Source organism: Leuciscus leuciscus, assembly GCF_965113295.1.
Source record: "Leuciscus leuciscus genome assembly, chromosome: 4".
Lineage (NCBI taxonomy): Eukaryota > Metazoa > Chordata > Actinopteri > Cypriniformes > Leuciscidae > Leuciscus > Leuciscus leuciscus.
In genome coordinates, this window is record NC_138728.1 from 45,961,882 (window position 1) to 45,975,084 (window position 13,203).

The following is a 13,203-nucleotide window of genomic DNA, read 5'->3' on the forward strand; positions in this document are numbered from 1 at the left end:
TGAAAACAAAAAATAATTTCTTATGTAGTTTTACTTCTCTAGTAAATACTTCTTGATTTAAGAATTTTTAGATTTTTGGACTGGAAACAACACAAAAATACTAAGTAAGAACAGCATTTTTTGCAGTGCATCCCAGTTTGTAGTGCAAAAACAGTCTTTTAACATGTCTTCTTTATCCTTACTCCAAACCTGAATTCTCTTTTCCACTGGTTTGTCTCTTCTAACACGTTGTCTGTATGTTGGCAGTAGATGGATAACATTATGATCCGATCTGCCAATCGGTGCTCGACATACTGCCTTGTATGCGTCGTCAATGTTACCATAACACAAATCCAGTGTGCGTTAGAAATGGGTTGGACAATCAATATATTGCTGCAAGTGTGGAAGAGTCTCTGTTAATGAAAGTGTATTAAAATCCACTAGTATGAAGACTGGTTGATCTGCCGATTTTGTTAGGATCCTAGTAAAGCACTCTGCAATATGCTCCGCTGCCAGGCTATTATTAGGTCCTGGTACATACACTAGGAATATGGTTATTCGACCAAATTCCCGCGGCAGATAAAATGGTCTGAAAGATACACCCAAAGTCTCATAGTCCGGGGTAAAAGTCTGTTCAATTATGGTAAACTGCGATGACCAGCTCTTATCAACAAACATACAGAGTCCCCCACCAACCGATTTCCGTGATTTTACCTTGTCTCTGTCGGCTCGTATAGTGGTAAATCCCTCGATGTCCACAATATGATCTTCATTTAGCCATGTTTCCGTAAAACAGATGAGATTACTACTCCTAAATTCCTCCTCTTGTTTAACTCGGAGTGCAACCTCATCCATCTTGTTATTGAGAGATCTTACGTTAGACAGCATGATCACTGGAAGGGGATGACGGCTTCCTCGCCTCCGCAGTCTATTGCGAATTCCTCCTCTTGACACTTGCTTCTTAGTCCTTGATCTCCTTTTTTTGTGCAGACATATACTTGATGGAATCTCCACATCGACAGCATAATTATTGTTATATCGTAAGGATAGCAAGAAGTCTCTTGAATAAGTCCGACTCGACACCATAGAAGCCAATTGATCTTCGAAGGCCTCGCCCGCCAGCACCAGTACAAACAGCGCCGAGACCACGCTGATCATGTACACATTCATACTGCTTCCAGTTTAAAAGAACAAAAATAAAAACGAATAAAATAACAACTTCAATACACAAACAAAACGCCACGAGACAACAGCGAGACACAGGGTCAGCAGCAGGCTGCGCCCCCGGAAGTAAAATCTGCAGTTTTGAACACCATTCCACGTCTGTAATTAACTCTGTATATTTAGAATTTCCTGGTTAAGGACATTTTTTAACTCTTCCCTCAGTTCGTCGAGTCGTGCCAATACCTTGCCTACCTCTTAATAATTGGTTAATGGGATTATTTATGCCCTTGTGAGTATAAGGGGGTTCATTGTTTAATATTTGAACTTTGTCCCAGTTATAAAGTTATGAGGGTTATTTTTGAGCTCTGACATCCAGTTGTGTCACATGCCATTCCATCACATAGTGGGGGGTTTCCAAGCACAGTGGAAGTGATAAAAAGAGATTTTCTAATAATGATGTATATTTCACACTAAAGTTGAAAAACATTCTGTTTTTTAAAATAATTCAAATGAAATGCTTATAAAATAAATATATAATATAAAATAAATATCTTGCTAATTTAAGTAAAGTTAAAAAACATCCTGTTCTTTAAAGGTATATAAATGAAATGCTTATAATATAAAATAAACATCTTACTAATTTAACTAAAGTGGAAAAGTTCTTTAAAAGTATAAAAATGCTTATAATATACAATATATAATATAAAATTTACTGAATCAATTATTTTAGTTTTAGACAAACAATAAATAAAATCATCTTACATTTTCAGAGTTTAATAAGTAGCTCCTAACACATCAATGTCCATACAACGTATGAATGGGTTCACAAAAATGCAATGAGTTTAAAGTTACAAAAAAATACAAAAGAACCTGAGTGTTTCCCTCTCACACCAGCGTTTGTCATTCATGAGACATTGTGAATGTTTTGGTTGTGCTAAAACTATTTCAAAGTATAATCTTAAAAGTTTAAAGTATATCTTTAAAAAATATATATGTTTTGAAATAAATTAAATTAATTGTTTAAAGTCTAAATAAAAACAAATATTCTACATCGATGGTCTGTGGAAAAAACTTGACTTGAACTTAAAGTATATTTTTTATTTATCATGGGTATGTAAAATAATTAAAATTTGAAGTGTCAACAAGTCATCTCACACATGTGAAATGTTGAAAATGTTTCTCTGTGAGAAAATGACCACATAGGCCTATCTTCAGAGTGAGAGCAACAATGAAAACATTTAGAAACTGTGAACCCTCAGGCTGTCCCCATTGATAGGCTGCTTATTAGGCCCTTCCGATCAGCGCTGCGTCTTCTGAGAAAGAAGTTCCTTGACCATCATTAATGATAGCTTCAGGATATAGGGTGACAGACCAGATGAGCCTCTGTGCATCATGTCACAGCGTATGTAATGTTAGTCTGCTAACGCCTTTCCAGAGCCAAAGTTTTGTTCCTACTAAATTTATTTCAAAGCATAATCGTAAACGTTTAAATATGATCTTTTTAAACTGAAAGATTTTTTTCAATTAAATACAATGGGTCTCATTCATGAAACACGAGCAAAACGATTTTTTGTGTAAATCGTGTGTAAAGTGGTTCTGGCGTAAATTTTCGGATTCATTAAAATGTTCGTATTTCCCAAATGTTAGTTGGTACGAAAGAAATCTACACCTGCTCCCAGCCACGCGTAAATAGTGCGTTTAACATCCGAACGTTTTGCTCATTAATAAGGCTGCATTTTAATTCACCATAATCGGGTACATATTTACACAGCATTTTGAAAATATATATATAGTAATTACATACGTTTTTTCTTTTTACTTTTATTACGAGAGCCAGTAATGGCATCTGCAAACGGAACACAAGTCCGCAAGTCTTTTTTTATTTTATTTTTATTTATTTATTATATTCAAGCTGTTTATTCTTTATACAAGTCCGCGGCACAAGTTACAAGTGTTGCAGTCAAGCTTCATGTCGAACCATTTTCTTTTCACTTCTGGGACTGTTCGATTAACAGATGAAACTCCATTAACTGCATCTGTAATATGCTGCCAAGCATTTTTACCTAAAGCATTTAGGTATTACCTAAAAAATCCTTTTTTTAGGACCTGATACGCCACTATGTATACGCTTGAAAATAAAATGTGGCGTTTTGAATCAACTTCTGATAGTAAAACTTCAATTTCTGCATCTGAGAAATTTATCTTCTTCATTCGCTTTTGAGAAGACATGTTGAAATCCTTCGTTTCGTGTCATAATATGATGCCCATATATAGTTGTCAGTCGGTTTTAATGGGCGGGATTTATGGTAATTAAGAATGAGCGTGCACGCGCGTCCCATTTACGACTGATTGGAATTCATTAACCCACACACACATTTCACTATCAAATCTGACGTTTACGAAGTATTTGTGAATCAGGAGAAGAATTTTCGGGAATGTCTCTTTACGCGCAAATCACTCACATATTTACTCGTATATTTACGAATGTTTCATGAATGAGACCCATTGTCTGTTCAAAAACTTTAGATTGTTGAAAAACTGAAATCTTGAATCTCATTTATATGAAAAGATTCAATCAGTATTTTTTTTTTTTTTTTTTTTTTTCATGCGGGGTTCAATTTTTATGGTGGTGGCTTTCCATAGCCATGATGATTTTTGTACTGTAACTGCATATTCTATCCCCTACACCTAAACACGACCATCACAGAAAACTACATTTGTACATTTTCAAAAGTTAAATAAATAAATAAATAATTTATTATAATTTCTAAGCTGTTTTGCGCGCGCACACACACACACACACACACACACACAAACACACGCACACACACACACACACACACACGGTCCTAAAAAATGAACTAATCTCTATATTCAAATAAAATTGTTATAAATAAAATATATAACCAATGTATAATAACATGTTACTAAAATGTATTTAAACAAAATGTAAACATAGTTTTAGCTAAATTAATATTTTTATAAAAACACCTTACATTTTCAGAGCACTGAAGAAGTAGTTGTTTATGCAATGATAAAAAACAATCCAAAAAGCAAATAGTTTAAGTTGTCATAAACAAAACAGCCCCAGATCCTTCAGGGATAAACTACAGTGTGAACTGAAGCTTCAGACCCGTACAGAGACGAGAAGAGTTACAGACCAGATGAGCCTCGAGGGATAATGTCACAGTAAAGCTAGTCTGCGTTCCAGAGCACACTACATCCAGAGTTTTATACTAAATTAATTTAAAAGCATAACCTTAAAAGTTTAAATGAGATATTTTAAAATTAAAAGACTGTTAAAATCAAATCTTTAAAGTTTTATTAAAATCATCTTCTATTTATCTTCTTAGAAGACTTATGTATGATGTAAATGATTTGCTTAAATTGAACCTAAGGTATTATTTTTTACTGAACAGCGTCTGTTCAAAAACTTTAGATAAAAAAAAAGAAAAAAAGTATGCTTAGATCTTATTTATAAAAAAATATTTCAAACAGTCATTTTGTCCATACAACATGAAACATGTTGTCAAAGTTTGTCACAATGTTTTGTTTTGTTTTTAAGAAATCCGAGGACTCTACATCATGCTCTTATTTAGATTAAGTTGTATCTTTTAGAAAATCACCACACATTTTTCAGAGATGCTTGTGGCACAAGTAAAGTTTGTCTTGAGCGAATATTTAATTTTACTCATCTTAATTCAAAGCATGATCTTACTTTTTCTACTGTAACTATGATCTATTGCACGTATAAGATGTATAAGTTCATTTTTACTTTTCTTGTATCTCCCAAACTATCCTTAATCAGTGTTCAAACACACAGGGTGAAACCCTTTACTGAGAATATACTATCGGTTATCTACTCAAAATATATGTAGAAGTTTAAAATGTTAGCATTTGTTGATGCAACAGGCTGTCTGTCTGTTGGCCGCATGAATAGACTTTGGGGAGAGCTGATGATATTATAGCAGAAAGCATGCCCTTTGAGCTCCTTGATTTTGGAGGCTTTTTTTTTGTTAAAGACCCTATAAGTTAGTCCTTAAAGGTACGCTGTGTAGGAAATTCTCCCATCTAGCGGTGAAATTCTATTTTGCATTTAAACGAATAGTGCTCTCTAGCGCCTCGCTTTTTCAAATGCGTGTTGCAACTACGGTAGCCGTTATGTGCCAAGAAGCTATGACAACAGTTGTCATACAGTTTAAACAATGTTTAAACAAACATACAAAGAGAATCCAGGAAAAAGATTTAAGTGTTTGTTTAAAATGGGGTCATAAAGAACATTTTCATGAATGGTTCTACAGAGAATCTTATAAAGTGACATGAAGAACTGTTAGAGGCTCTTTTAAGAACTTATGAAGCGGGTTCTTGCAGTACCAAAAAAGGCTCTTTATGCCACATAAACACGGTTATTCAAGAAACCTTGTGTCTTGTGTCTACAGTGTCTCAGAACAAGATTAAAAAAAGCAGAGGCGAGATGAGATGAGAAATTCACAAGATATAATCGTGATAACCTCGTCTGATTCTGAAATGTTGCCATAGCATGTAGCTACTACACATTCAACAGTTCAACCAGCTCACCATAACTTGTTTTCAACACTTTTATTAATCATATGCATTGTAAATTAATAAGTCATGATATCAAGAGACATATCCAAAAACTGATTAGGATTTGGGGGTTTGTTCAAATTTGGGATGATGGATTGGAAATAATTTTGTCCAGGATAAAGAATAAACATTATAATATTCAACATTAGAGAGTTCAAACATCTTTATCCAAGCTGAACTATAAGGTCACGCTCTTCAGCTTCATCCACAGTGGAAGAAGTACTCGGCCTCTGACTGATCACCTGAAGGAAAAGGAAGATGTTCACATTCGTACAACAATGGAAACCTGTACATGGATTTAATCTGAATAAACAATGTGCATCACTTGATCAAAGCATTCAACACTGGCATATTAAATCTTACTTGTTTGGTAGTAATCGTACACTTTAATCACAGCTGGCTTGAGATTCTTCACTTGAAGAACCTGTTTCATTTGTATCTGGTAATTCACTGGAATATTTTGTGGGATCTACAGCAGGAAACAAACTCATTGGTCATGGACATTACGGATAAAACGTTTATTAAATCGACCTATGACATAAAATCATATGAATGTTGCTGTTTTCTCACCTCCTTCAAATACACAATGACACGATCATCTTTAGAATCGACCCGTTCCACAGGTTTTCTGTACATTCCCCAAAAATCTTTAAGCTGTGGGGAAAAAGTGCTGGTTAATTTTTAAAAAGGGAAACTCTAGAAATGTGTACAATTTTGTGATGAATCACTCAAACGCACCATTGATGTATCAGCTGTAAATCCAGATAAGAGTTTAATATCCACAATGACCATGTTAGTCCTTTCCTGTAAACCATCATATCTGGAAAAGAGCAAATGAAAAGGTTCTTAAATGCCTCATATAAATGTACAAATAAGAGAGAACAAAAGCCAGTCTAATTACCAAGACACATGCAGAGTTTTAATCACTCGAATCACTCATAATGTGTCAATAATAAAAATTTTGCATCTCAAGTCAGTGTGTAGTGTTTTAACTACTGAGATACGCCGTTTCAGTTTATATTGCTTTTGTGTTTATTAAGATGTTAAAAAATATTCAGAAAACATTTATTTGTTAGTTAATCTTAAGTCATAATCATGTTCTAGTCTTTTGACTTAAAGTCCTCCTGTGGTGAAAATCAAGCTTTTAATGTTGTTAATATGTGTATGTGGTGTTTTTAATATGCTTTAAGACAAACCATGTGTATATTCACAAGTCAACACCATTTCTGAATATTTTCTCCTTAAAACTGCAGTGAACCAAAGACAGTCTCAAAAACACGGTTTGAAATCGCTGGCGTTTCTGATGTCACAAACTACCTTGTAACCAATCAGATCAACGTGTGATCATCAGCGAGTGGATCTATGAGCTACTGTGAGTGAGTGGAGGCGGGGCTCGTTTGCATATTCATAGAACCGCATATACTAAATGAGGCAAGGGTGTAGAGTTGCATTCAAGCCGTTTTAAGGCATGAAGAATTTAAAGATGTCTCTTACTTGACAGTGAAGTTCAAAATGAAATTTTGTCCCAATGTTTTGCAATCTCCCTCAATCTTAGCATCAATGCTCAATGTTTTCGCTTCAGTAGGAGTGGGAATGTTGTAGAACTGAGCCATCTGAGAGAGTCAACACAAACAAAAACACATTCATTAATCATCTCACAGCAGAAAAACCACCCTGACAGCAACATAAAGTCAACTCAGATCTGGCCCACATCTGATACGCGATGAATCCAAATGTACCAGATGTGGCCCGGATCTGGGCCGACACTATGTTGCTGGTCTGGGCATTAAATGCCAAAAGAGAAAGTGAGTGTGAGTAAATGAAGCTGAACGCACTACAGACCTGCACAGACACACAGGATGAGCCCTTCACTTCAATGCTGTATTTGGCTGGAAGTTTCTGCAGCTGCTTCTCCTGGTACAGTAACTTGTTGTCCTGATTGACATTAAAGTGGAGAGTGTCTCCTGCTGACCGTACCGTCACTGTGCTGGAGCCGTCAGAGCTGAACACTTTGGTGGCGTACAAAGACAGAGCCTGAAGAGCCACCACTGTGTCCTGGGAAATAAATGTGTTCAGTAATGCCACTTTTACTCATTCACACCAGCAATAATGAGTTTGATTGGAGAGGTTTGAGTAACCTGTGTGGAGGAGAATCCTCCATAAGCATTCTGCTGCTTCACAAGCCAGCTAACAATCCTGTTAGCATAGCCCAGATCAGCTGTAGTGACTGAATCTGCAGTGAGAACAGCAAGCAGCACATATGAGCTGATCTCCACTGCCAGAGAATCAGAGTCATCAGCAGAGCCAGACTGAGACCAGTGGAGAGAAGAGCCTTAAGGACAAAAGACACACGCGTGACTCAAGGAGCATGATTAAAACAAAAAGGTAACACTTTAGAAAACTGTTCCATCATTAATGAATAACTTCACAGAAACAAATGAGTAACACACTATTAACATTCTATTTACTACTATTATTATATCTGTGGAATACTTGATTCTGATTGGTCAATAGCACCATCCAGTGGTGTGTTATTGCTCGATAACAACCGCTGAAAACACAGGCTTAACGGGCTTTCTTCATGGAAGTTTTGCTTTTTTGTGAGCTAATAAAATATTAAAACTCAGTCGAATCAATATTTAATTATGCCATCCAGTCTCGTGGACTCGCTCTCTCCTTTTTCATTCAAACGCAGATGCTGCCATTTTGCGACAGTGTTTTTGTACACTGTTGGATTATTAGACAACAAACAAGTACGATTTTATAACAGCTTAATCTTAAATCAATATCTCTTATCCCCATAATTATTTATGTGGTGGAATGCTATGTAATAAGTAGTATGACTGTATATCGTATCTCTTAATTGTCCGTCTAGTTTGAACTTGTCGTGCTAGCAATAGCTTTCACCGCGGAACCTTTGCGTTTAAAGAGCTAGTTAAATATTTTGAATCAGATCAATATTTCGTGTCTAATTATTTACTTATGTGGCAAGAAGTCGTGTAATAAGTGGCATAATGCACATTCAGCCGGTTGTTATCTAACTGACCTTACAAATGGATGGGGATATTGCATTTTGCATCCACAGTAGAAGTGGCTATCAGAGTCGACATTACCAACACCTGCGCAGTCATTATGGAGCCATCCAGCACATGTGTTGCACTGAATCCATGCCACATTTTTTAAATTACCGTTTATCGTTCTGTTAAAATGTAACATACGTTGTAACATACACACAAAATGTAACCCCCCACGTTGTAACATACACACAAAATGTATTTTTGTCGAAACACAACGACTTTATTCTCGAAATTTAATGAGTTTATTCTCAAGACTGCATTTCGAGTTTTTTTCTCTCGAAATTTAACGAGTTTTTTCTCGAAACACAACGACTTTATTCTCGAAATGTAATAAATTTATTCTCAAGATTGTATTTAGACTTTTTTCTCGAAATTTAACGAGTTTTTTCTCGAAACAGAACGACTTTATTCTCGATATTTAATGAGTTTATTCTCAAGATTGTATTTCGACTTTTTTTCTCGAAATTTAACGAGTTTAATCTCGCATTATAATGACTTTAATCTCGAGATGGTTTTATTTATTTTTATTATTGCTTGGCCCTAATCCTCTTCCGTAAATTTCACTATGTTGGCCAGTTGGTAAAGTTGAATGTGTACTGTTGGCTATTCTGTAATTTAATCAATTTATAAATGTAATAAATATGACACTGTTTCTTTAATAAAATGTTTTATGGTATTGCATAGATTTTATTAATTACCTTTAGGACTGTGTCTCCGTGTTCCTCATCTGAACTAATCTGAAACATATTGAAATATTTTGCAAATACATAAAAAAAAAAAAAGTTAACTAAAACTGGTATTGTTCATAACGGTACTACATGTAATATGTTCGTGCTCTAACTTATGGTATGTTAATCACACATCTTTACTTTAAAAAAAAATTGCCTACCGTTATGACTGCATCACATGGTTCTTTATCAGGTGAAACCTTCGAAAAAAAAAAATTAATATATATATATTTTTTTGCTAGATGTACTCTCAGAAACAAAAGAAACACAATCAATTATTTAGTCTACTCATTAGACATTTCCGTCATGTTCAATGTTCTTTGTGGTTTTCTCTTGAATGTGGTTCTGTGGTTTATTCTTGAATGAACTTGCATCAATCAAGTTCAGGCAACCATTTCTTGTTTCCATTCTTATGATTTCTGTAACTTTCTGTAACTTCTGTAACTCTGTAACTGTAACAGCAGTGAACATCAATGAAGAGCAAACTTTGGAACAGCGAACTTCGAACAGCAAACCTTGAACTGCGAACTCTGAACATAATATTTATATTTGTAAGTGCAACCTGAAGACAGTCACATATTTTACATCACCAATCCCGTAGGGGTGAGTTGAATCAAAAAAATACATAGCCTTGTTTTTAGGCTTCAGAACCTGTGAAATACAGTTGTTAGTATATTGAATCCTAATATCACTTTAATCTTAAAGGTCCCATGACATGAAATTTTCACTTTCTGAGGTTTTTTAACATTAATATGAGTTCCCCTAGCCTGTATTTGGTCCCCAAGTTTCTAGAAATTTTAATCGGTGTAAATCGAGCTTTTGGGTTTTTGACGGTGTTTTTTAAATGAAATTTTGCTTCGGCTGAGCGGGTAATCTGACTAATCTGTATGCTTAACGTAGTGTAAGATCTATCTGTGCTTTCTGCCAACGAGTTTGTCGGAGACTTCTGGCTCCATCTACCGCATAGTTCGGGGATAGTAATCCCGGGACAGCATGTTTTGTGAGTATACTGCTCGAGCGTGAAGTCAAGGGAGAGGGAATCGCGGTGTAACACCTTTTTTGTTTTGTTTTTAGGCACGCGATAAGGACCGTAGTGGCGTCCTGCATGAGAATTATCTGCCCGTTGCTTCATCATAAACTGCTGTTTGCTCTGCTCCTCATCGGCTGCTGTTCTGTTTTATCTGTTTTGTGTTTTGTGTTTTGTTTTGTGTTTCGTCTCGAGGGAACTGACCCGAGTGAACTGACGCCACGGTCTCGAGTGAACCGTCTCGAGTGACTCGTCTTGAGTGAACTGTCTCGAGTGAACCGTCTCGAGTGAACCGTCTCGAGTGAATCGTCTCGAGTGAACCGTCTCGAGTGAATCGTCTCGAGTGAACTGTCTCGAGTGAACTGTCTCGAGTGAACTGTCTCGAGTGATTTGTCTCGAGTGAATCGTCTTGAGTGAACTGTCTCGAGTGAACCGTCTTGAGTGAACTGTCTCGAGTGAATCGTCTTGAGTGAACTGTTTTCAGTAAATTCTGTTCTCAGTGATATGTTTGAGTTTCTCCTCGTTGTTTTTCCTGTTTATTTCTTTAATTGATTTATCTCTTTTTGAATTTGTATGTTTCAGGGTTCGTACGGTCATGAAAAACCTGGAAAAGTCATGGATTTTTAAAATGGCAATTTCCAGGCCTGGAAAAGTTTTGGAAAATGAATAAACTCATAAAGTTTTGGAAAAGTCATGGAAATTTGTTTTTCAAAATATCTGTGTACTTGAATTTGTTTAATTAATAAAATTGGGGAAACAAATTGCAATACTTTTTTCGTTTTACTGTGCGTTCACACCGGACGCGAATAGCACGTCAAATTCGCGCCTGACGTGTCTAGAAATTTACGCGCGTCAGAGGCGAAATGACGCGTTTCCATTAACTAAAAGCGCTGAAACGGACATGAAAGGGGACCCATTTCTTTTGGCCCATCTAGTTTTAGTCGCTGTCCTCAGTGCCGCAGAAAAGCGCTGAAACGGACATGAAGGGGAACTCATTCAGCGCTTTTCTACGGCACTGAGGACAGCGACTAAGTAGCCACACCTGTGTGGCTCTTGTGTTGCTGTCATCAGCTCAGTGCTTCAAATTAAAATAAGCTGCTTTGCATTTTCATATAGCTTCGTATGTGCCTTTCCATTACAGATTTGAGCAAAACTTTTTTTTTCTTCTAAATATCGATAAATAACTATTGCAAAAGGATGGCGTTTCCATTAACCGACTAAAACTTTTTTTTTTTTTTTTTTGCGATCAGTCATTCCAAAAATCATGGCAACGGAGGACGTTAGTAGGTTTATATCTCACCCACCGCCCTACAAATTATTATTATTAATGTCTTATCCAAGTATTAATGTCAGGGAAAGACCCTTATGCGAACGGCACATAGGCTATGCTAAGTTTCTTCATGTTTCTCCCTTGATTGTGGCATTTCTTTGAGAGTAGGCTATCCCTGTATTGTTTCTTTTATGAATTTAATAAGGAACCCTGGCTTTCATGTATTCTTTCTGTCCAAAAGGTCCGTGTTCTTTTGTGTCCACTCGTTTTTCCTTTAACCCCCAAATGAAAAAAGAAAAATGAAGGGTTGTTGTAAGTAGGCTATTTTTAAAACGCAAAGTTGAACGCCAACATTTAAATTTGAACTGTAGGCTACACCAAATGCTGTGCGAAAAAGAAAAAAATATCGACAAATTTTCAGATTTTTGTTTATGACTTTTTGCCTCTTTGTTAAACATTTTAAATATATATGATTTTTTTCTTTAAAAAAAATTATTTGGTCTTTTATTTTCCGTGTTCACATTTATGAGGAAAAAACAATGTTACGTGACCGTTCTCCATTACGGTAATGAGTCCTCTGAGAGCGGCACTAAAAGACTTTAAAACTTACACAGAGACCTCAAACAGAAAGCACAAAGCCTTCCTAAACGAATTTCGTTTTGTATTAATTGTATCTTGATTTTAAAATGTTTCATTAACCAATTGCTTAATAGCCTAAATAAAAAGTAAATAGCAGAAAATAGATAATCACGACACAGAGGCACCGGAGTGAACTGGATCATCCATGAACCGAAACTCAGCGTAAAAGGTAGCCTACTCGCCTCAAAGACCTAAACAAAACTGAAATAGGCCTATATCTATTATCTACAGAAATATCTACTTTTAAACAGAACAATTCAAAACAAAATAAAACGATGTAGCCTAATCCGTATGAAATGTGCATTTCTCTCCGGCGTTCACTACTAAGAAGATCGCGAGTCAGTCAACTTCGTCTTTGCAGTCGACACAGAAAATACTTGTTTATTAATAAACAATTAAAATTGAGAGAGAGAGAGAATATAAGATTAGTTTGACTAATTTTGAGGACTTCTAATGATCTGTTAACAATCTCGTTTTTTTTTTGTTTTGTTTTTTATGCCGTTTATCGCATTTTGGAAAAGAGCTCTTCAAGCACATTTAGATTTTTCATCCGCTACTAACGTTACCCGCCCACAAGGAGTTAATTAACATGTATACACAGATGTTTTATGGAAAACTATGTCATGAATATTTACCTTTAAGTCATGGAAAAGTCTTGGAAAAGTCATGGAAATTTAATGGTAAAAATGTGTACGAACCCTGATGTTTATTTTG

At 35.7% G+C, this 13,203-nt stretch overlaps 2 protein-coding genes across 2 annotated transcripts in view; one reads left to right on the forward strand and one right to left on the reverse strand.

Annotated features, from left to right (window-relative positions):
* LOC309496529 (uncharacterized protein) overlaps positions 1-13,203 on the forward strand; it is a 259,879-nt gene that overhangs the window by 110,412 nt on the left and 136,264 nt on the right. The gene's annotated exons all lie outside the window — the stretch shown is intronic.
* LOC309497612 (murinoglobulin-2-like) lies at positions 5,581-8,098 on the reverse strand. The gene is made up of 7 exons (XM_082167890.1): positions 7,887-8,098; positions 7,591-7,803; positions 7,243-7,361; positions 6,487-6,568; positions 6,319-6,402; positions 6,112-6,217; positions 5,581-5,990 (listed from the first exon to the last, which is right to left on the reverse strand). The coding sequence occupies exons 3-7, from the start codon at positions 7,359-7,361 to the stop codon at positions 5,950-5,952; spliced, it is 432 nt and encodes a 143-aa protein (XP_082024016.1). The 5' UTR covers positions 7,591-7,803; positions 7,887-8,098; the 3' UTR covers positions 5,581-5,949.